Here is a 26,238-nt window from a genome sequence, read left to right on the forward strand (position 1 = left end):
TTATATGCACTTTAAAACCCCCCCTACTTCGGTTTGGAATGCTCTTAAACAACTTTAGAACCCGGTTGCATATTAATGAGAGGACCGGAAAAAAATATGCAAATATGCAAAATCCGCACTCTAGTCATTACACACAAATTTAGTAATTAACTTTCAGTTTTAATATCTAACATAATAATATGTAATCATTGTGGGTAGAAAAAGCATATGAATAAATAATACTGTTTTTCACATGTAAACTTAATGACTTTGTAATCTTAATTTTTATTTCTTGCATTTTTAAACTACAAGAAAACTTGGATCACAGATTTGTTTCCAAACTGGCTATTTATATCTATCAAACAACACAATTTTATTATGAAGTAAGTATTTAAGCTTTCCTGGCAACGAATGATGAAAAGATTCTCTCGGGCTATCGACCAGGAATCAGTTCAGCAATTCACCTGGTCGATAGCCCGAGATAATCTTTTCAAAAATTTTATTATATTAGTTATTTTACAATGCATTTCTGCCACTTTAGGCTAATCACAAAGAACACCCATGGTGGAATTTGAACCCAGGAACTCTAGTAGCAAGATGTGCAGAAGTTACACATCATATGTAAACAGTAAATGTATTTAGGAGATTCAGTGATAGACATAGTTCCCTGAAATTTCCAAGATATCCATATGAATACATAAAGCTTCCATATTCATAGAATATGCAAAAATTAACAAATTCCAAATTTATCAAAGCAGACTTACAGAACGGTGTGCATAAAGCAGCTGAAGTGTAAATAATATTATTTTTGCCCTAGTTGTTATTATTCTTGTTATATATGTATATGTGTGTGTATGTGTCCATCTTATTATTTCGTTTATTTCTTTTCCGGTTGATATCCTGATGTAAAATGGATTTTTCTGTATTCAGGACTTTTCAAATAAATACATAAATAATAAAAACAATTACATGATTTTTATATTCCAATGTGTAAATCTGAAGTTATCATATCAAAAGTAATGCATACATTTCAGAAAACAGCCTCTCTGATGGTATAATGATAATGCATTCATCTTGTAATCAAGGGGTCTCAGGTTCAATACTTGGTGGGGGCACATGCTAGTTTGGATCCCACTTTAAACTGTAGGTTTAGCCCCTCTTAGCCTCTGTGCATAAAGTGGACTTACAAAACAAACTCAAACAAATATTTCAGAAAATGATATAAAATAATCTAATTTCAATTGAATTTGAAAGTGGTCAATGTATTTCTTATGAAAGTCCAAATTCCCCCTTCCCATTTTTGAACACACACAAATCCAACTTATGACCACTCTGGCATTAAAATTTGCCTTTATCCCTCTCCCAATAAAAAATTGATACATCCGTGGATAAAAACGATCCCCCTCTAATGTTGTAATAATGTCAGATCTTCCACCATTGCGTTCTGAGATTCATTAACCGCATAGGTGACACTACAGACTATTAGCTTTCCACCTACACCATGTGCAACTACACAAAATACACATAAATCAGGTTAGTTCAGTCTATTTCACTTCAATCTTGGTCAATATTCCAACCCCCCTCCCCCCATGATGAAAGTAAAGCCTACACAACTTTCGAGAAACATATTTTAATAGCACAAAACAATATAACACGAAACAAACCTGAGAAAAAATTCATAAACCAATTGTAGGTGCGGCCAAGCAGCTTCTAACGTAGGTTCATCCTCTTCAGGATCAAACTCAGCTCCATTGGGGTTGCTGGAGGGTGGCAATGTACGAAACAAATTCACAGCAAACTATTAAAGAAACAAAAAGTTTATAAATATAATTTTATTACAAGAAATTTACAATAAGAATTATAAAAATTAATGCAATTTATTTACTCAGCAACATATAGTGTTGCAAATTGAGAAAATAGTTGTTTCACATAGTCATGGCATTAAATAATACACAGAAGATAATACATGTAAATCAATCAACAAGGTTTAAACACAATTTAACTGAAGTAGCTGTCAATTAGGCAAACCTATGATCAATAAATAATTCACTAAATATCTCTTTAACATTGCAATGACTACATAAGCACACACATATAACATATTTAACTGAAAATAAATGTTAAGTATTGATGATACACAGTTTTATACCACATTTCAAGGTTACTCAAATATTTAGAAAAGTAATATTACAATGCGAAAAGAGTTAATGTTTTCAAAATAATTCCCCATCACTAACCTAACAGAGGTAATGCAACAACATTGCACCTAATCCTTGTCACCCCCCTCCTCCCCCTCTTAGTGTAAACATCTTTAGTCGAAAGTGTTGAATTATTTCTTAAAGGATAAGTTATGGCTTATGAGTATTTTTTACATACAGATAGAGGGCATGCATGTGTAAAATTGAGGATAAGACCTTAGGTATACAAACATACTGTTCACTGTACTTTTGTCTTCTGGTAACATGGACTTTGAACAAATAATTAAGGAAGAGACTAATAAAATGTGTTTTTCGGGAGTGTAGCATTGTACGACAGGGAAACCTGGATGCTATAAAGAAATTTTAATAAAAGTGAAAAGAAGCTTTAGAAATGTTGCTTAGGTGAAGAATGGAGCTCGTGAAATGAACTGAGAAAGGAAGAAATAAAACATTCCTGGAAAGAGAGCAGCTGGTAGTGATCAACAAAGAAAAATAAATTGACTAGGACATTGACTGGGGTACAGAGAAGAAGATATCATCTGATAAAGTATATCAAGTGCATCATGAAGCGTGAGGTACAAGATCAGAAAGCTTGGAGGTTGCAGTGAAAAAACTTTACTATTGAGGGAGAGAACAATTATTGAAGGCATTTAGATGTATTCTTATATGTTGTCCATCAAATAACATAACACATAAAATAAATGTTATCAGCAACCCTGATACATACTGAATTCATAACAAATTTGCAGGACTTTTAATGTAAAAGCATGCACCAGATGGGAAATGCTATCAAAAGCTTGACATTCCCTATAATGCCAACCTCTGCCACTGCTATTTTGCAATGCGCTATGGCAGGGGTTCCCAAACTCTTGTGTTTCACGGTGCCCTTAGTATTTCAAGATTTTTCCGCGGCTCCCAAGTCAGAATGATGGCCTATCTAACACTTGCAACGCTCTGTTAGTATGGTTGGGTTGCTTGCCTAAAGTTAAAAAATAGACATACATATTTTAAATTCAGAAACATTTTATGTGTAAAAAGTACAAAATAAGTACAACAATCATATCATTGATTGAATTTCAGTAAAAAAATATTGGACCTTTCGAGGTGCTCTGGCACACACTTTGGGAACCAGTGCCCTATGGTGTTTAGTTCTTCTAAGGCTGAGAGAAGAGAATGTGAACAAATAAGATTCCATTTTGACATACATATTAACGTGACACCCAGACAAGTGCTCTTAAAACTGAATACTCCTTATCAAAAATTTTATCCAGAGAAAGTACATGGGCTAATTCAGCAGTTCTCAAAGTGTGCACCATGGTGCCCTGGGGTGCTGTGGCTGGCTCACAGGGGTGCTGCAAAATGTTCTAATATTCTTACTGAAATTACACTTACTTGTTAGTCTCGTGTGGCAAATTCAACCAATGATATGATTGTTCCAAATACCCATGTGCTTATTTAGTAATGTTTACATGTAAAATATTTCTGAATTTGAAATGTGTTAATTTTTTAACTTAAGCCAACTAACCACACTAACTGAGCTTTGTAAGTGTTAAGATAGGTCTACATTTTGACTTGGGTGCCACGAAACTAAAAAGTTTGGGAACCCCAGGGTTAATTAGTTCATAATCTTTATCGGTTAAAGAAAGTAAGTAGCAGTCAACTATGCTTTTTTTAAAAAAATGAACACATTAAATAAAAAGAAACAATGACTGCCAAAGCTAATTTTATGTTTTATAATGACAACTCGTGACAACAAATAAACCTACTTACATTGTAAAAAAACACCACATTTTGAAACAAAAAAGTATAAAAATGTCAAATTCAAAAAGTTGAACCTGTACTAACTACGATAAAGTTGCGATTTAGAGTGTAAAAACTGATTTGGTTTTCTAATGAATAATTAAAAGGAAAATTTTAGAGAAAGGCAAAAGGAGGTACATAATAACACAATAAATATAACTTCTCCACACAGAGAAATAGTGAAACGACCCAGTATGCCAGTGACCTGGGCTGGAAACCTGTTGGAATAACGTTTTCACTCGATTTATAAGATTATTTAGCAACGCAAAAAGTTTGTTCATTTTGCAGTCATTGCAATACATAATGGGAATGACGAAATCTGGACAATAATCTTGGATTTCTTGGCCATCCCTAGTATACAAAGATTTTCCATTCAATCAAAATCTGGCGCTTGAATATAGATAATGAAAAATGTGTTATATCATGTTGATGAAAAAAATGGCCGATTTTGAACGGCAACTATGAAATGTTATAACCTGGTTCAAACTTATTTCTTATTAATCAAAATTAAAACCATTAAAATCAACACATTTTTGTCAATGAGAAACAAGTTTGTTTATTCCGGTAGAATAAAATTCCGTGCTTCTGGAGTCTAACTCTCAGAAGGAGTTTTCGGCAGCAGTAGGAAGTTGTCGAGATGCTTGAAGAAGTGGTAGTCGGTTGGTGAGAGGTCCAGTGAGTATGGTGGGTGAGGCAGTTTAATAGCCCAATTCGTCAGCTTCTGCAGCGTTGGTTGTGCGAAGTGCGGTCGATCGTTGTATTCCAGAAGGATTCGACTTTTTCTGTTGACCAATGCCGGACACGACAACACGTCGTTATTATTACGCAAAAGAAGCGCAGAGCACACTTCAAAACGGCGATGTTTAGTTCTCGTTGAATTCGTGAGGCACCTATTTATTGTGTTTATCCACCTTTCCAATTTGCTTCTAATTGCGAACAATGGTCGATTGATTAACGTAGAGTTCTTCTGCAGTCCCTCGTGTTGTTTTGAGCGAGTGAGCTTAGGTTATCGTCTTCAGTTGGTCGTTGTGAACTTCCGATGAACGCCCTTAACTCTCATCTTCAAGACTCATATCGCCGGTACGGAATTTTTCGATCCGTCTGTGATCTGCACGCTCAATAAAGCTTCCCTCACCCCACGCTTTGGTGACATTTCGAGTTGTTTCCGCGGAACTGCGACTAACTTTTGAACTCGTGAAGCAAAACGATGCGAATTTCTTGCTTTCACAGCGTCATGGTGAATAGCTTAGAACATAAATAAATCAAACTTTAGAAATAATACACCGGGTGGTCCAAAAGTACCGGAACGGTCACATATCGTGAGAAATACACATCGAATCGGAAAACTAAAAAAAAAAACGTGTTTAATAAGTGAAAGAAAGCTATTCAATGATATCACCCGCGTCCTGGGGGTGGGGTGGGGCGGGGTGCAACTGTGAAATTTTACATGGAAACCCCCATTTTGTATTGTAGAATCGGAAAGAGGACTTCATTCCGAGTCCAACGAGCTATCAACCATCCTCCTAGCTCAATTAGGAACGGAGATATGGCGATTTTAAATTTTCGCAAAAAAAAGAAGAAAAAGTGAAAAATTAATAAAAAAAACCCAAAAATCAAAGGGACGCTCTGCCCCTAATTGAGCTAGAGTGAATGCGATTGGAGATTCGGAATCTGCACGTCAAGACCTTTCAATAAAGTATATGGAAGACCCCCCCTTTAATTTAAAATCGCCATATCTCCGTTCCTAATTGAGCTAGGAGGATGGTTGATAGCTCGTTGGACTCGGAATGAAGCCCTCTTTCCGATTCTACAAATTCTACAACACAAAATGGGGGTTTCCATTTAAAATTTCACAGGGGCGGGGGTGGGGAATCAAGTGTGATATCATTGAATAGCTTTCTTTAATTTATTAAACGTATCTTTTCGTTTTCCGATTCGATGTGTATTTCTCACGATATGTGACAGTTCCTGGACTTTTGGACCACCCGGTATATCAAGGAATATAACCAAAAATATTTATTAGGAAAAAAAAAACATTTGTAAAACACAAAGCATAAAAATTCGGCCATTATTTTTGCATCAACCTTAATACTTTCATACTTTTCACGAACTTTATATCAGTGGAGGAGAACGCTCTCTCGATTCGTCTAACACCCAGGAAAGGACGCCAAAAAGTTAAAATGAACTTTGAGGGCGACAGCTCAAGTCGCCGTGGCCCACGATGAGGGTCGTGGACCGAATGTTGAGGCCCTATGCGACGTACTCTTGGTAGCTACACGGGAAGCACGTGCTTACCTCAAAATGCACATTATTGGATAAACGCCAAAGTACAGAGTCGCCGTGGCTTATACACCCTTATAGCACGAGGGATACAAAGTTTAGACACCATGCCGCCTTTTTATGCGAAATAACAAAAATAACACTTTCAGATAAGTTATGGCGCTCCTGAGAAAGGATGAGTTAGTAAACAATTTTAATTTGATTCTTGTTACTTAGCGTCGCTACGATCGCGACGATGAGGATGAGTGATACGATGAAACTAATGAAAGGACACTCTTACAGAACACCCAGGCCGGAAATCGAACCCGGAATCCCTGGCGTCGTGGCGCCGGAAATAACTTACCAGTACTGAAAAATAAAAACTTGATGGTTTTTCAACTCAAGATACTGTGTGGAATATCAGGAGTTTGTGAACTTTTTTTAAATGTACATTTTTCTTCATTTGTATTTCATTATTAAATTTTATATGGTGTGGGTGTTCAAGCGTACATATGCACGTAATGTTAGTTACGCATATTTATTATTTTGTATTTCAATGTTTCTTAAAATTTATAGGTTATTGTGTGTTGTGCGACTACGATACTATATTTACGAATATTCGTGGCCAACAACTATATTTCAACACTTTTACATTTTATAATTACTATTTGTACATCGTGCCACTCTACGATCATGATAAAATTCACGTATAATTCCTGGTTTTCAAGGCGAACTTTCCAAAAATTCAAGGGTACAAGGAGAGGTTCTCTCTATTTCAACCTTATGTATTACCGCCTCTCACCACCCACACACAATGTATTAACAATATAAAAGGTCTGTGCGATTCCAATGTATCCCAATTCAATTCAATTAAATGGTATATATATATAAATATTTAATTCAAGGTGCGGAGTTTATATTTGCCATTTCACATTCTGGGATTCGAAATACATCAACAAACACAAGTCACAAATGTTACGGGATATATTAATCTACGAAAAATAGTTTCTTCTATAAGAAATTCAAATTCAAATTTACCTAATCAGCTTCAAGATTTCATATCCTGCAATAATTTTCCGTCTATCAGATATATTATTGTGTAAAGGACACTAACAAAGTAAACGAATTGAGAATTAAGCATGTATAAATTCAATGGGATTTGGAATAATAAAAGTTGCAATTTTTCAAGTCTACGGAGAAAAATTCACGCAGAATTCACGTATAATTCCCGGAATTCAAGGTGAACAGCCACCCTGTTGTAAGAGATACACGTTCTCCACAATATAAAAATGATTGAGTGGAAGTAAAAAAGTATGTCTCCGCCACTGCAAATAAGGAAATAAATTAAATGGAAACATCGGATGTAGGCAAATTCGTGTTTACAATTAACAAATTTACAACAACGACAGTTATATTCCCAGCCTTTTACCAGGATTTCCAGTATAAACTCCGCCATAATCCATAATAATCCGTAAGAGACTTTCAAGTCTTACGAACAGGACTAGACAAATTACCTTGGGAGCAGAGGCGAAGTTTCTTCACGGAATTCGACCGCCAGGCCTATATAGCACACGGCAACAGGAGGGTCGGTAGAGAGATACTAATCAATACGTAACACGTCGGCATCCACAGGTGAATTGCACATCTTGGTGGTGCTGGGCGGTTCACTGCTCCCGTAAACACAACTTGGTGAGGCACTGGTACACACCGAAGAAAAACCAACCTCGTTAGGATGATGTCTCAGAAATACAGTCACTATCGTGGCATATGAACAGGGGAGGGGGGGGGGGTGAAAGTAATAGTTGACCCAACAAACATATTGCTCATGATCAAGAAACCCCATAGTGCCAATCAGTATACTCCAACGTAAGGCCCCATTCGCCCTGGCGGCACATTGCACAGTGGTTTGGATTCCACCTACACTCTGGGTCCAGTACCCGGTAAGCCTGATTGAGCATAAAGTGGAAGTGGGGGGAGTCTGCCGTATATACTCCGACAAGTTCACCCTTTTCCACAAATATACTTACTTCGTGTTCCGATTTCTAAGCTGGCAGACATTCAAAAGCAGGATTGTAGCAAAAATTCACCGGAAACGCAGCACACCGATTTGCAGATGTGGACGCGTAGGAGGAAAGAGAGATTCGCGCGGAAATAATGAAAAATCAGCAAGAATTTCTATTTTTAGGGCCCAGTGGGTGTAACCTAAGGTTTTTCTCAACCCCCAGATGGAAACCAAGACAACAGTTGCTGCCACACGGAGGTGTATCCAGGAATTTTGCAAGGGAAGGCTATGACTACAAAAGAGGAGGGTGTATCCTGTTCTTTTTAGTAGCCAATTCTAAATTTTGCTATGTTATTCTACATTGACGTTCTCTTAAGGATGGATGGATCAACGACCTTCATTAACCCTAGGCCCGGGTGCGCCACTGCTACCATACTCTTATTGTTATCTTTTCTAATTTTATGTCGCCTTTCACCAATCTGGGCTATCACCACAAACAGGATAACACTGACGGAAGGGACACTCGCCAAGGACTACCAATGTCCACGCCACGCTCGTCACCCAGGTAGGTGCCATTATACTCATTCAAAGATATCGTGACAATAGCAGAAACAGCACTTCGTAGGCATTTCAACGGCTACCGAATACAGGACACGTTTGGTTATTGTCATTATTAACAATAGCTTAAGGATGAAAAAAATCTTGTTACTTTCTCTTCCTGTAGACGACGATTCTCATCGTTCTAAGTTCATTAATATGCCGTAATTTCTCGTGTTTGTACTTCGTTAATCAATTCTCTTTAGGTTAGTTATGAAGCAATGACATGATAAAGATTAATCAGTGCACATAATGAAATATCTATGCCATGGTCGGGACTCTAACCTAAACATTTGGAGGAAGATTGATAATGGACCATTGAAACGAGAATCCTACTTTCTGTGTATGTGAAAATATAAGTCAATTGACTTGAGGTTAATTTTAACAATTAACTGTTCTGGAGTACAGGAAAATATATATGAAACTTGCCTCAATTTAGAAATCGCTAACGCACTGAATGCTATCAATATACGCTTATCTCTCTCTGTGTCTGTGGAGGGGGATAAGAGTAGACTTGCGCTCACGTGTTTAAACGTAATTCCATATTTGAAAAATAATTCACTGTCCTTTCATTTTCCAGAGTGAACTATACGCATTTTGGTTACTTACGTTACATTTCTACTTCTCTAGGCTAATGCGGCGATGAGGATGAAGCAGATGAGGGAATAAGCGCAGCGAAATAAGTGGAAAGAAATCGAAATTTTATTTTCAGGGCAACTATTGTGGCAACAGAAAACATGGATCAATGGATCGCGAGAAACACACTTCTTCAATGTTCGGGTACAATTACACATTTATCTGTCCACTGGTTCAAGATATAATCATGACCAAAAAGTGCTCCGAACGCTTTACAGAAGTAGATGAAAACGTAAAGCGTTTCCGACGGAGATTGAATTCACTGTTACACTTGAACAAAACGCTCTTCGTCCGGATCAGAACGATCTTCAAACAGCAGAATTGAAAAGGAGGCATAGGAGGGGGAATTTCCTTGCGTTCGAATTATTGATCGATTTGTTTTTGTTCGGAAGACGAGAGATAGGAGACGCATATTGGACCTACGCACACATGGGTCTTACCTTTCCAATCGATCGACATGAAATACACAACTTACAAAAAGACTTGTTAGAAATGCACGGGAATAAAATTCAATTCTCGCGATTATTTTTATGCACAAGCTAATTTTCAAAACGATCCCAACGCGACCAATGCAAGACAAGAGAAACGGCGGTGAAAACAAAAGCACAACTTCACAAAGGATCGGAGAATTAAAATATCAACGACGCAATAACGCCGCCTTACAGGAGAAAAAGTTGAACTCTCGCTTTGACGCCTACATAGAACGGATGCACAAATACGGTTTCCATGGAAACCGTATATATACGTATATATATATTTTTTTCTTCTAGAATTTCCGATACACACGCACACACAGAGCGATCAGGCAAGCCATGATTTGGGGGGGGGGGGGGGATCAAGCGCAATATGAGAAAGAAACAGGTGACTAGCGACCTGGGTTGACTGACAGCTGGCTTCTTTGTCATCACCTCGCTGGGTCCGCCATCAAAGTGTCTCTTCAATCCGACACCAATATAGCTCGAACCAGGAAAAAAAAATCGCTGCTTTACCTGCGCCATGATGCAAGGACGGCAGCATGACTCGTGATTTGCGGGCACCTTGCACAAATACATTTTTTCTCTCCGCCCTCCACGCGGGGAAAAAAATCACATTCTTCACTTCGTGCTAACGTCAACCGCATATTGATAACCTAATCAATCTCCAGTCAGCTAAGAGAGACTGCAGATGCTATTTATCATAAGGCCCGCCTACTGCCACTAGAATTTCGAAACAGTCCGGGCCGTGCGAATCTGATCTTCGATTTTATGCACCTCCACAGCACTGGAGGGGGAGGGAGGGAGAGAGAGTTGATTTACTAAACGCCGGGACAGTACTGGAAGTGAAATCCGTATTCCGGAGTACTGAAACAACATTTTTCGGGACGCATACGCTAAATATCCCAGTTTCGCAGAAAATTTTGAAATACGGTATACACTTGCTAATCCTGCCTTCGCAGACTGGGTTAGGCTTCATTTAGAAAGTCTCCCCCAAGGGAGAACAAAGGGGTGACGTCCCGAGAGCTTGGCGAGGAAAAGGCGAAACCGCGGAGACTAACTGGTCTTGCGAAGACAAAGGGTGACATGTCTTGAAGAAACTTCATTGTTGAATTATTGTTTCAAGTCCACTTTATGCACATAGACTAATAGGGTTAAAGTGGGATCCGAACCACTATGTGCCTCCACCAGGTATCGAATCCGGGACCCCTTGATTACAAGGCAACGACGCTACCACTACGCCATCGAGGCGGCTCAAAATTCCTGAAAAATGCTGATTAGGTATAGTCGCCGGCAATGAAAATGGGACATCTATATCCTGAAATACGCACTATCTTGCATAACGTTGTGTGTGTTGCCTAACCCTACGGCGATGGCAGAACTTACCATTGGAAATTTGATATTAAAATCCACTCTTCGCCGCATACGCAACACCACAGTCAAACTTCGAAATTTTGTCTGTGAGGATCATCTCATATGCTGAAAATAATCTTTCAACAAAACGTAGTCAGTGGTGCAAACTTCAATGATGAAATGTTAGTTTGCAATGCGTGAATGCCACGAAGTACCGAAGTGACACGAAAGTGAGCAAACCACACAGATCACACCCACTTTGGATTGTACAGGTAACAGTGGCACCAGACATTTTGCTTTGTTTAGAGCTTTGAAAAATCACCATGGGAAATCAAGAAAGAGTACGTTTCAAACACGTCCGTGATTGAAATTTTTCGTGACCAAACAAAGCAAATGTCTGTGAGACATAAAAATCCTGTAAAATCTTTCAAAATATATAAAAACCTAAAAAAAGGATTGATTTAGGCGCAAAAACCTAAAAAAAGGATTGATTTAGGCGCATAAACCTAAAATAGGTTTTTTAGGCACTATGAAACTTCATCAGTCGTTGCGTTTTTTTACGAAACGCTGACATAACTTATTTCCTACATACCTGTAAAGGAAAAAAAAATAGGTTAAAAACCTAAATTCCGAGGTCTAAGAATGACAAAAAAATAACAGTAATCTCAGCTTCAATTGCTACATGATTTTGCAATATACTTATTATGCTATGCAGCCGTAACAAACTAATTCCAGTCAAAATAAGTCCAGATCTCTTTAAAATAAATAGCCACGCATCCGGTGGAGGAACACTTTAAACTACGTTCATTCTCGATAGCTTTTCTATGCATAAAATGGACTTAAAATAAACTCAAACAAAATAGCCATGCTTATGTAATCAGAAATAAGGTTTTGGTGACAATCAATGGGGATTCCCGGTTCCCTTCAGTTGGCCCTGCTCTGTTTTAGGCACATCATTCTGGTAGCAGTCCATTTGCAAGGAATGGCCAGATTCCCGAGAGAGTACTGTAACAGAAAGGCTACGCAAGCACCTGAAAGTTTCTAGTATAATTCCACGAGAAATTGTGTGTTTACTTGTGTGCGTCCTGAGCACTTTTGCTTACTGAGATAGACCAACTAATTCTGTTGTTGATGTTGACAAAAAAAAAAAAGAAGAGTATTCAGTGTTGAATGTTATGACTAGCAATTACACGTTACATAACTGAAGTTAAAAATAGCCGAAGCAACGAAGGACAAGAATTGAGAAATTAGACGTCAGCCAGGGTCTTTTGCTTTGGGAGGCTCACATTATTATAATGAAAATTACTTCCTTAGTCAATACAATAAAGCCGACGTCATACCTGCGCCGTTCATCTTGCATTTATCTACAAAGAACGAGTTCCAAACGCATGCGATAATTTCATTTACTAACTTTAGTAAAAACACAAACTAAAGAATCCTTGTAAGAATGCTTTCCCTTTGGTATCAAGGAGAAAGCCAGCAGGGGTTATTGATGGTGAGATGGCGGATAATTATTTTTCCCTGTAAAATGTACTATTTTGTAGTATATTTGTGGGTTTGTAAACGGTAGTTCTAGTTTTTGTTGTTGTGACTAGGGTTAGTTTTCTGAAACACTGGCTTGTTTTGACGGTTTTGTTACAACGATGTTGCCAACAATGGGTGTAATGGTAATGTTGCTGGAATTTACGAAGCAGAGTGTTTATTCGCAAGTGTATTTATTGTACCTGAATATCTACTGGAATAAAGATGTTTTCGAACGTCTTACATATAATCTTGTGGTGTGTTCGTGCAATGTGAAAATGGACAGTGTTCGTTGCTATATGGAGACTATTGCTGCACAATTCGAACCTATAGTCTTTGAATATCATAACTCATTGAGGAAAAGGACTGAAAGTTCAAAGATAGTTGGTTTGTACAAATGAATTTCTTCTCGTAAAGCTTACTTTAAGTTCACTTTATGCTCAGATAGCTTAATCGGGACTCGAGCTGCAGTTTCTCTTTCTGTTTCGATTATTTTACGTCAGCCTTGGGTTAATAGCGATGACGAGGATGAACGATAGACTGTATGATGGGAGAAGCACAATGATCCATTCACTGCTTGACCATGGTTTCAACCTGGAACATCTGGCTTCCAAGCGCTTTGCGCTGACCACTTCGTCTACCTACAATTAAAAGGACGATCCGAAGTACTATACAATGAGCTTCAACCAGGAATCAAATCCAGGACACTTTGATTACACGTTGACGGGGTTAGCCAGTACATTACCGGTGAGCTCTCGTATATAGGCAACATTGGATAGAACGAGAGAAAAGAGAATCACTTACTACACCAAATTCTGGCGAGTTGGAAGCCAGAAAGGAAGGGGGTCTGAAGAGGATAAATTACCGAGAAAGGAATAGAAAGTACCACTATATCCAGTGTCAAATAATGTTCAATGAAGGCAATATGATATATAAAAATGTAATGCAAAGGGCTATTGAAATTTACACCGACGAAAGAGAGCGAGTACGTTCTGTCATTGAAGCAAAACTGTTTTGTAAACTTTCATACCACATAGACCAGTACAAATGTAAACGCGAACACAGCATTTACGTTTATTTGGTTGTGTAAAGCTAAATAACTTTTGAAGTAGCATTTCTACATTTGTCTGAACGCACATTATGATCAATGAACAAAATCATTATTTTTTATCCCTAAATTGCAGGAGGCTGATGTTTGGACGTTTTCACCTGTTTGAAGGCCAAGTCTCGAACCTAGCTGGCGCTCAGCTGGAAGATGAGCTCTGGATGATGGTGGATTGAAGCCCAGTGTATCGTTTCGATTTAAGCATGTAACTTGTATCTATGGGTATGTTTCGGCGCAATACAGAGACAAACAGTTTCTTCATGCTTCTTTCTTCTTGAATGTTAAGTTTTCCGTGCATCCTGCATAGCCACTACACTTCCCATCATCCCAATGTAAATTTTACTTTATTCGACAGCGCTCCTTAATTAATGTTTATACTGGATTCTGTAGTTCAAGTTATCATCATCCATGAACAAATTATTGAGCTTAACTTACTCAAAAAGAAACGAAGTCCAAATGTTGTTTGTTCAGAAACAACATAACGTCACAGCATTCTCGTAGACTTTTTGGGAAAAACCATGTTTTGCAATTTTGGGGTACTAAATGTCCGAAAATCTACAAAAAATATTTATCACGTGCATTCATTATTTGGTACTCAAAAGGTTAAGGACTTACCAAAAGCTCGGTGCTTACCCAATGTCATGAGAGTAAAGAGCTACTTGTAAAGAAGTAGTAGAATGGTTGACAGTCAGAAAACAGAGGCCATGGGGTGCGATCCATTGACCACATGTCACCAAAAGAAAGCTACTTGCCAGGTCCTGGCGCGAAGGGTTGTTCCACCAGAGTTTAGCGTTAATATTCTGTGCGTTTCCTCATGATATGGGGGGTGGTCACAGAGCTCATGAGCCGATGCGGCCCTTATTTTCCAATCAATCGACCCTCTATGGGGAAACAAGAACATTTTAATACCTGTGGTCATTTCAGAACCGTCGTACTTACCATGTTGACGGCTTCGGGGTAGATGAGCTCCGTGATGACGCCCCTCTGAGTCGTCACGTACTCCACCATCTCGTGGAGAGCTGCCCGCTTCACCTCTTTCCATTTGAGATCCGACAATGGATCTGTCACGAAATCGAAAAGAACGCAGCACTGGCGGATCTTCTGGATGAACAGTTCCTCCCGCTCGCTCGGTGCTGCATCTGCGAATGAGAACATCAAGGCATCAATGATTCTGTAAACAAATTTAACAGGAAATAAACATTTGTATTTACTTCTTTTGCGTCGATTTTCTGTTACTTTTGGCTAATGGGACGGTGAGGATGAAGAATAATGGGATGAAACTGATGTACACCACAAATAAGACCGAAGTTCAAGATGGGTGACCTGTCTTAAAGGAAATGAGATGCGAAGTTGCGACTTATTATCGGCCGCGAAGAAACAGGCTATTGGCGGGAAGTAACTAAACTATCAGCTAATAACTAAACTACTAGCTAACTGTAGACCATGCGAACGAGAACAAGTCTCTGTGCAAGTAAAAACGCGAGACGGCTCCATCAATTAACAATGAGAGAAACGTGATTGTGGAATGGGCGACGGGAGTTACCCGATTTCCTCCTTCGCTATGCAGCGTTGCAAATTTTGGAAAGGATAATAACGAACGCACATGGCAAACTGACCGTACTTTTGTCTAAAGGTCCGTACATTTGGTTTAAGAATTTCTTAGGGAAATATTAGGGATAAAACTGCACGAGCAAATTTTGACAAGCCGTCCATTTAGCGTACGGATAGGTCTGGGCCGTACGGTTGGCAACGCTGCGCCTTCACCACTCGATTTTCCGATTTTCCTCCTCCTCCTCTGCCGATATGCGCGACCCTGCTCTACAGTTAGCTGAGACAGGGTATACGTGATGATCTGGCGCAATTGCAAGGATATGTCTCTAATTGGTCAACGCCAGCGGCTACCAGATATAGCAAAGCAAGATTTTCGCATTCAATTTGGGTCAAAGACGATCAATTTCAGCCTCTCCGCCACTCTCCCCTTTTTATACTCGTTATGATACACCCACCCATGCCGGGGCGCGCATTTACAAAACCCATGTGGAAATTGCAACTGTGGGTGTGGCTAAAAGTAATAGCCTCTGTTGTTACCTGCATGATTGGCTCCACGACTTTTACTTGCTTGATTTGGTTTATTTTACTTCTTGTGCCAGTTTTTGCTAATTGCAAAGATGAGGATGAGTGACAATTTGATGACAGCGGGACACTCCCGAAGAACACCCATTCCGGAATTCAAACCCGGGACCCCTGGCGCCGTAGCGCTATGTTAACCACTCCGTCACAGAGGTCGGCTCAACGGCCTTTACGTCTGTTTCATATAAACGTTACCATAGGCGTGTGCAGACCCTCTGATGAGTGGGGGAGGGGGGCAAATATCGTGACGAAATGTCAGTCGGGAAAGAAAAAAGCTCATTTTATCTCACTGTTTTAGATTCATTGCATTGATGTGTATGCGCGCATATTATTAATTTAAATCGTTCGGCGTCCCCAGAGCCAACTCCCGCCACCCCCTAGATACGGCTCTGAACTTGACAGCATAAAAAGGAGACACTGCGAGCGAAGAGAGCAAGAACATTTTACGAAATGTATTTTTATTTGTATAAAATTTGATATCGAGGGGAGCAATTCTCCTTTGTGACCCCCTGCAGGCGCTCTTGGCAGTCTGGAAGAAATAATGCAAGAAAGACGTGAAAACTAATTCGATCTTGAGTATCACTTTGTCCTGCTACTTTTAGTTCTACTAGTCTTGCTTTCTTTTACCTCAATGTTTGCCCCCACCCACCTTGCCCCCTAGAATTGATTTCCGTCCTCCAATATTGGGGAGGGACAAGACCATTGTGGTTGCGCCACTGCACCCCCTTTCCCCGTAGTTGCTTTGAACTTTAATCGGCTTGAAAATACTTTATTTTCTTTAAGAGTATTATATCGTTTAAAAACGGCGATAAGATTTCTCTACACTAAATTTCTAGGTCAAAGTATAATAATGTACGGACATGGGCGTCTGGAAGGGGGAGCAACGTCAACCTAAAGGTATAAATTTCATACGTATAATTTGATGTCAGTCATGGTAATGTACATTAATGCAATGATTTCAAATTCAAGTGCTGTTTTTTTAGGGGGGAAACACTTATCGGGGTAATATACCCCATGGAAAAATACCTTGATTGTCCCTCCGAGGAAAAAATCTACAGACATCCATGATTAGGGGCCGTGCGCACGCCTATGAACGTTGCGTGCTAATATAGGCCAGAAGGTTTGTAGTGAATCAGTTCCCGCCATTCAGTACCTGTCGTCTATGGGCTGCTGTTGCCAAACGTGCGCTTGGTGCAAACATGACTTAGTGGTATTGCACGGGGTTTTTAAATGGGAAACAAATAACATCATTGATTTTTTCAAGCCCTTACAGGGAAAATTCTATTCCGATCGCGAATTGAAATACTGGCTCCCGATGTTTCGGTTGCCTTCCTCGCTGTGAATATAGCTACCAAGCGTTCAAATAGCCCACCTAAAGAAACTCTGGTTGGCAGACAATGAAGCAAGTGGTGTCTCCAGCCAGTGTTGCTACATGAAGGGAAATTCCGTCACAATTTCAAGCGAAAGGGGGGGAAAAAATATGAAGACTATCAAATTTGCTGGGAAGTTTTAAGCAAGGAGGCTGACAGATTCAAGTGTGAGATACATTTTCCTCTTCCTCAGTCACGTAAATGTATTCCCATTTTCCCATTAAAATAAATTTGGCTTAATATCTACTATTTATGTAAGTTCTAAAATTATAACAATACAACTAATATAAACCTATTGGTAACGAATGAAGAGATTCTCTCGAGATATCAGACAAATCACTTATCAAGAATGGTAACAGTTGTCAACTTCATTGGCTGTTTTTCGTTCACTCAATCATGTCAAACACTTCTGTAAACTGATGCTTTATATGGATTAATTAATAACAATAATCATGACAACCACTGAGACGAAGTTTTGCGACCGCCTGTTTGAATTATTCTACGGTAAAGTAAAATTGGACGAAAAGGGGTGATTCTGCACCTGGCGGTGAAACCTGTCTCCAGTGTTCTTGCTAGTGGGTGGAAGGACTTATGGCAGGCAAGGATTTCATCATGAAGTGGTGGAGGTTTCACGATAAACCTTATGGCCTACAACAGCATTATACCTCACGTATAACCTATCAAAAACGTTTAATAACCAACACAATAAAATCTAATATGTTATAGGTACCCGTACATAGTGATCCTGCCCCTATCTAGAGAATTGGTACATTAACACGAAAATCAGTCATTCTTCTTGGATCATGCCACTACTTCTAATTGTCTCATCAAGTGTTGTATTTTGCATGGAAAAATTAAAACCCGTTGGTTACGGCTATGAGAAACAGAGACTTCAGAGGTAGAAAGAGCAACCACACTTCTCAGTACAAACGTAGGTGATTCTTCCCAAAGGATTCTATTTCTCGCTACATGCATAATTACGCAGCCGCTCCGTTTTTACTAAGTAACCTAATGAGTTCATATGCACAAAGAAAGGGAAAGGGGACTCTCGACTTCTCGCTTATTCAGTAGACAACCTGTTGCACAGGATAAAATTGCGTGTAGGATATCGTGACAGGAGAGCTTGCGTACGCACGAGATCCTTCCCCTAATAAGAAAACGGGTCCAGATGTTTCTGCGAATAAAAATAATATCTTTGGAGTTATTGGCCTTTTATAAAAATTACAAACACAAAGGGTGATCAAATATAAAACGTCACAAAACTGACGTACGAACATTACTTTCACGTACAGCTCATTTTTTCTTCTTCAGGAAGGTCTTGTTCTCCCCTCTATTCTCGAAGAGGCTGGGCAATGTGTCACCTTCCGTTGAGAGAAACAAATTCTAACGTTTTGACGATATGAAACTTGGGAAAGGCCAGATTCACAGTTGCCACTAATTATTAACTTTGCAATTAAAATAAACGAAATATATAACCTCTGTATAAAGCAGGCGACCACCCTAGTGGTATGTCTAAGTAAGTCACATAATACAGCCTTTTGGTTCAAGCGAAATGTCACAAGTGTCAAACGAGAAGTGTCTCTCCGAGAGTATGTTTCGATAATACAGAGACCTGTCTCCTTCTAGTCTGGTTACCATATGTATTTCTTTAGCACAACTTTTCTAGCCTGAGTACTTCAACGTGGGATCCCTTGGCAATATGGCAAACATCCAAGCGATATCAAATCAAACTTCTCTCCACGTGCTTTGTACGATGTTAAGATGTGACTGCAGACCGAGAGCGCGCCAGCGTTGTTTGAGCTGATCAAATTTTATGATCTTTGCCTAGACCATACAGTTTTTCTCAGTTTTAGATATGACAAGAGGCCTCCGAAGCAAATATCGTCGAAAGGTGTTCTGTGATGCAGAGTTTCACGTATCTTTGCATGATCAATGTGTGCAGGTAATCTTGTGCGAATGCGTGAATAGTGTAGCAAGCCTTATCAATTTATTATGTATAGTTTTGGAGAATACGAATGTCTCTTTTTGGGTGCTTATCATCCATATCCCCTGCATAATACCAAGTTCATCTATATCCCCTGCATAATACCAAGTTTATCTCCCCACTAATTTTAAGAAATAAAAAGATACTATGAACAAACCTGCATTCTCAGCTAAAGTTTTGTCAGGTTTTTCATATTGTACGTATTTTCAATATATTACAGAGAAAAACTTATTTTATATCAATTAATCAAAACGTTTGGTTCAGCCTTTGAATTAACAAAAAGTTTGGTTGAGATGAATTAATAAGGAAAAAAATGGTTGAAGTAAGTTGTTAATTATGGAAATTCATTGGTTGGTATTTTTATGGAGGGAAAAAATACCCGAAGCCTTTACCAAATTATAAATACTTAATTATAGAGAAAAGGGCCACGTTTCCCCGAAATTAATATCAAGTGACGCTGGTGAATAAGGTTGGCAAAAACTGTTTCAAAAGAAACAAAACGTTAAGTTTTAAACAAACCGTTTAAAACATGCCAAGGAGACTTATTTTCTCAGAAGAATGGTTGATAAGGCGTTTCTTATCTGTGTATCTACGTAGTTACGCCATAACCTCTAACCATCTTGCTAAAATACCTATTTACGCAATTAGAAAATCTCTCATGCAGAGATATCCTATTCGGGAGGGATGATATGTTTCTGATATTAACAATGTGCGTTACGATACAAAACACAAATATATCATCCTAATATTATTCAATTAGAAAATGGTAATCTAAAATCATGTTAAAATGTTAAAAACAAGTCAACTCTGTTGGTGATGGTCATTTGCAGCGAAGGTATTGAGATGAGACAAGACTTGGCGATGTCTCGACCTAGTCTCCAACACACAACGTGAAAAAAATATAGTACCCATACGCAACGTGTTCCGGTATAAACTTTTACAGGGTAAAGGGGAAAAAACTGTTTGACGTCTAGTTTCGGTGCTACGAGACAGGGTTAGCATGTTTAAATCATCTTTTAAACGTTTGGAACACATGCCTATGTTTTTTACGAGTGTTTAAAACATTTTTATGATTGAATAGTATCTGGATGAATACTAAACATGCATTGTTGTTAACATCGATGTATTTTGTTGCGTTCACAATAAAATGTGATATTTCGGGAATCAGCGTAGCTACTACGGGGATCGAGTAGTAAACGTGGAATGATTGAACCTTCTCGAAAAGTCTACATGGCATGTAGGTATTCATGTAAAAAAAAAAAAAAAGGTATTTTAAGAAGTTGGTCAAGTGTTTACTTTATAACTAGAAACACACTGTCCTTCCTCGGATCATAAGATATTTCTTATCAACCATTTGTCTCAGAAAATAATTATTTTTTTGACACATGCTTTAAACTATTTATTTGTTCAAAACCTGTTTCTTGTTCCTGATTAAAACACACAAATATTGTCAACCCTGATACGAACCTTTAAAAACAGTCTTATCCTGAATTGATATGCAACCATGCAGTAGAAGCTCACCAATCTTCTATATCTATAAATATGGATGTATGTGTGTGTGTGTGTGTGGGTGTATATATTTGTTTGTTCCGGCATAACTCTCGAACGCCTGGAGAAATTTCAACCAAACTTGGTACATGTATCACTTGCAATCTGGAAATAATATTTTGGGGGTAAGACAACCCTGGCACCCCTAGGGGTGGGGTGAGAAGGGGTGACATGTAAAAATAATCGAGAACCACCGATATTAAATTCAGAACAGACAGACATCCGTGACTCTATGCAATCCGCATAACGATAGTGTTTCTCAGGTTGTCTAAAATTCAGGCTGTGTTGCGAATGGAATCCATAGTTTTCGTGACACTCCCAATGCGGTTCTACTCTAAAGTTCTTCACTTATCGGTATGAGGGGTGAAAGGGAGTGAAAAATAAAATGCCACAAATTACCTAGATTAGTGTCGAATTCATAGTTTTCGGAGTCGCTAAGGTAATTGGTGACATTCACGATCACATTTAAAATTTGTTACATTTTACACTATAGTTAGAATCCATTATTTTCCTGTCTGATACAAGATTGGGATAAATAAATACCCGGGCAACGCCGGGTAATCGGCTAGTAATCTCTAAAATGTGTGACCTATCTAAATAATCAGGCAGATATTCGCTTGCTGAAAAGTAAATTTAGGTGTGTTTAGATTCTTTAGTCAGGAACGAGCCCGTGAGTATCTGACGCTAAATCTCGGTCTCTTCTCGATTTTTATACAAGGCTGCCTCGGTAGCATCCCTGTTGGTTGGCTATTTAAACAAGTCTTTCGTTACGAGAACATCTTTATTATTAATCCAAGCAATCAAGTACATTCCCCATTTCAGTACAACTTTTATGTATATTGAGTACGCGTAATCCGTAACATTTACATCGTACTGTTACCCTAGCACAAACAATTCCCATTGGCGATGGCTGCAAAACTTGAAACTGTCACGCAAAGTTGCATGAGGATGCTAGCCATGTCTCGTGGTGCAAAATGTGGTCAGCCTTCCCAGATGAATATGTTAGTTTTGAAACCTACTCGAAACGCGAAGAGCATCGCAATGTTAATAATTTTTACAATTTGAACCAGCTGAAAGCGGATATGAGCTTCAAGAGGTTCCTATTCATATTGTGGGAAGAAATTCCAAGACTTTCTCAGGGAAACAAACTAAGCTAAATGCCTATTGTTACACCCTACCACAACAGTTTAGCAAAAACCGATGCAATATAAAAATAGAAAAGAATACAATTGAAACGAGTTTCCATTCTCCATTCCTGGCAAGTAAGGGGGAAAGAAAAAGCCTGTATTACACTGACTGAACAGATGGAGAGTGACGCGGATGGACATCTTGACATTGTTCCAATAAGGGCGGCGAAAAGTTCAAAATTGATGCGTTTCGTATATTGCGGACTTACACCGCAGTCCGCAGCAAGGTAATTGTATCAGAACCTCTTGCAAAGCTGCGTTCTGAACTGGAAGTTCTGGTCGCCTACAGGTTCTTCTGTAGAAGAGGAATGGGGCAAGGACATCAAATCCTGTCGCGGATAATACGTGTTTTGTGCAATTTTCTTTTCACGCTTCGTCAACTTCACTAGAAAAATTGTCCGGTTCCAAAAGAAGCCTATAAGTCCAGTTGTAGAATATATATATATATATATATATATATATATATATATATATATATAAAAAATGAAAATATCGGATCAACTTTGTATTGCAAATATACTCTACAATAAGCACCTTGGCTAGTGCAGAATTAAATATGTTGCAAAATTTCATTGGTCGAATGGCAGGTCGGTTCCTAGTCGAGAGTTTGGTAAGGTCTTAAGAAGAGAATCTAGTCAGTGCTTGCAATGCATTAGGACAGTGTCCAGTGTCGTATGCTGAGTTCAAGACGTGGAATATTTCACCATCTTACATTGTTAATTATAAAAAAAAAAAAAAACATGCTGAAAAGTTCTTCTTTCATGTTTTGATGTTAAAAATTCAAAACAGGAGTTACAAAATATATTATTTCTGTTGATAGATTTCTTATTGCAAAGTTAAAAAACTGATGCCATGCAATGCACCTTTTCTTCTGTATTTCTCTTTATTGGCTTCGGGCTTCACAGACTAGCTAGCCTAGAATGTACGCCACTGCCTTGGGAAAGTGTTTTGCTTCACCTGCCTATTCACCGAGCAATCCAAGTAGTAGATTGGACCAATCGACTGAAACTGAAGCGTTAAACTGTCTCCGAGGCGGACTATGAATGTCACACGCAGACGGCCGTCAAGTTACATCAGGTCAAAATAACGGTCTGTTACACCCTAGCTCATACGTCTGTGAATGGCAAGCCAGGGCGGGCCATTACTCATCACGAGAGAATTGATCAATACTTGTCGGAATGAACTGCGCTGGAGTGGAACGACGGCTATCAGAAGCATATGTTTACGTGTGAGATCCAAGTAGAAGCTTCAGAAGGTATCCATCCACATGATGCAACATTATCTTACAATTCAAGGGAGCAAAACCTACACTGTGGCGCGCAAAGAAACTTATTACAGGTCGGATATTTTTTATTCCTTGAGCTGCTTGGACACGAGAGAAGTGACATCAAGTTATGAGCGAAAGAGGGACATTGTCTGGGCCTGAATCCGAATTACTCCAGGTTCCATGTCTCAATCCTTAACTCCGGGTCTCCTGTACCAATCCCCAATTTCGATGTTCTTTATCCCAATACCGAATTCAAGATTCGTTCCCGAATCTTTATTACACACGATTTTTCAAAGTTTCAGATTCGAACGATACATTTAGCAATACATGAGAAAGTCCTGTCCAATGAGAGGTGATAAGACCCAGTCTCAGACGGGCTATCAGCACTTTTAATGGGACAAAAATACTTGTTTTCGCATACAAATTGGTTGCTCTTTCTAGTCATGTGTAAAAGGTAAGCTAAAGAGTTCCCCGTGCATACATCACCGTGCAATGAAGGCACATTTAGGGGATGTGGGGGTAAAGGCCCACACATTCTCGATCTCCGCCATTTCAGAGGTGAGGTGATCAGCACCACGCTCCGGCCACCTTTACCCCCCCAGGTATCCATTGATTTGAGGGTGGGTGAACACCAGAGCAGCTTTCTGCGGGGGGGGGGGATTCCGACTTTAGATCACTTACCCTCGGAATCGAACCCGGGTCTCCCGCGTGGCAGTCAGACGCCCTACCTACCACACCACACCACCGCGACTCTCCAAAGTCATATGTGACAATTATTAAGTACTTATGATTAGAGCCTGAATTCTTTTTTACATAACTACACTTCTATGGGCTTTTACCAGCTAGTTAGTAGCATTAAAAAAATACAAAACCGTTGAATTATACCAACAGAATTCTCACATTAAACTGGGTTTGACATATTTCAATAGGTTCTACACATTTGGTAGTAATCTTGACATTTTATTTCTTCTGACTCGTTCAGCGGAGCCGACCTCCGTGGCGGAGTGGTTGGCAGAGCGCACTAGGACGCCAAGGGTGTCGGGTACGAATTGCAGACTGGGCAATTTCATCACATCATTCATCCCCACTATCGCGGTTAGCCAAAAGTGACAGAAAAGTGACGTAAATATAACAATCGATCAACCAATCATTAGCGGACTCCAGACTGACCATAGGAGTCGACGCGATGACCGTATTACCCAACGTAAATCAACCTCAAAGATATGTTGTACCACGAAGTTTAATTTTTATCTAGTAATGACAATACTTCCACGTGAAACATGAAACTTCAGCATTTTTAAAATTGAAATATGGATAGTGGTATCATGTGAATTGGTGCAATCAGTCTTCTCAGGCTGAAATACTGTGAAGAGATTTATATAAATTCCATTAGGAATCCGTCTTCACGGAATCACAATATTGTTGGACATCTACTACTGAAAGGGCGAGACTGCGTAGTCCAGAGAAAATTTGCTGACATTTAGAGAGCTGAATACATAGGCACCTGACATTTGAGAGTAAATCAATATAGAATTGCGTGTGCCGCTGACGCTCAGATTTTGTTTAACGAATAAATTGACATCTTTTCACTAAAAGTGATCTCTGTACACACTCAGTGGCTTCTTTACTAGGAACACTAGCTAGAGAGAAGTGTCCCCTCGCCCTCAATCGCAGTTTTAACAGCTACAATCATTTCAGGAACGCACTCAACGAGATTTCGGAAACGATCCTTAAGCGTGCTGGTCCACACATTTGGTACCTGTTCAACATAATCCTAAAAATAATCAATGGGCACGAGATCTGTCGACTGCGTTAGCCACTATAGAGTACTTGTGAAGTTGTTCTCGCTTTGAGATGAGGCTTACTTTATCGTCATGAAAATCTCATTTTTGAAATTTGGAAAATAAACCACATTCTTTAGGTTCTGGTCTAGTTTCCGCATTTTGCACTAAAATTTTTACTGTTATTCTTTCCTTTTTTCCTGGGACCAAATGCCCTATTCTCCGTGACAAGGTTTGATTTCCCTGCCCCATCTCATCTCTCTCCTTCCTGCAGAAACCACAGCGTGCGCCGCCTTGCTAAAATGACAGATCTTCAACCCTTCGCCGTACCTCTCCGCTTCACGGCATTGGAAGAACAGGGAGATGTTCATCTTCCCCAAAATTCTCTTGTAGACATTGAAGGGAAAGAGACTTGGCAAGTTAAAAGCTGTCCTTTTTGCCGATGCTTCCTAAACCCCAACATTTAACCTATAGCAGCGGAGACCGAATGTCGTCAAATCATGCTACGGGGAATAGTGGTAGGCAAGAAAATCGATCATACTGGACAGTGTTCTTAATAAAGCGATTGTACTCTGGGCAAGATTAGAAATTCAGGACGCCTAATTCAATGCCTGATGTCCATTTGTTAACTGATCTCCCATTATAATTAGTTCCGCATTACAAGATTTTATTTCGGTTTTTCTACTCGCCCACATAATTTGTGGGTGGCTGTAGCTGGGTAAATATGAGAATTCAGACTTCAAGTTTCTTCATTATGTATGTATATATATAGATGTGTGCGTGTGCGTGTGTGTGTGTGCAGGGATGGAAATTAGTTCAATGGGTAAAATTTACAGTCTTCAGGAACCAAATACTGACTAATTACCTATAAAAAATCATTGCAGCGTATCGGTAAATTCACATTTTATACATAAAAGATTCCAGTTATACACAATATTATCTGACGTAGTCAGTCATGACATCTTCTTAATGAACACAAAAGTAATATTTTAATGAAGACAAGATAAGGTTTACATTTCGTACTTAAAGATACATGCAGGGTAAAAAA

At 39.1% G+C, this 26,238-nt stretch overlaps 1 protein-coding gene across 8 annotated transcripts in view; it reads right to left on the reverse strand.

The window, feature by feature from the left end:
- wrd (Protein phosphatase regulatory B subunit well-rounded) overlaps positions 1-26,238 on the reverse strand; it is a 223,993-nt gene that overhangs the window by 45,345 nt on the left and 152,410 nt on the right. For all 8 annotated transcript variants that reach the window (XM_083118787.1, XM_083118789.1, XM_083118786.1 and 5 more), the window contains 2 exons: positions 14,863-15,062; positions 1,644-1,777 (listed from right to left, as the gene is read on the reverse strand). In XM_083118787.1, coding sequence (XP_082974913.1) covers positions 1,644-1,777; positions 14,863-15,062 — 334 coding nt within the window. The remainder of the gene's footprint in view (positions 1-1,643; positions 1,778-14,862; positions 15,063-26,238) is intronic.

The sequence above is a fragment of the Lepisma saccharinum genome, chromosome 3 (genome assembly GCF_977018435.1).
Source record: "Lepisma saccharinum chromosome 3, izLepSacc3.1, whole genome shotgun sequence".
Lineage (NCBI taxonomy): Eukaryota > Metazoa > Arthropoda > Insecta > Zygentoma > Lepismatidae > Lepisma > Lepisma saccharinum.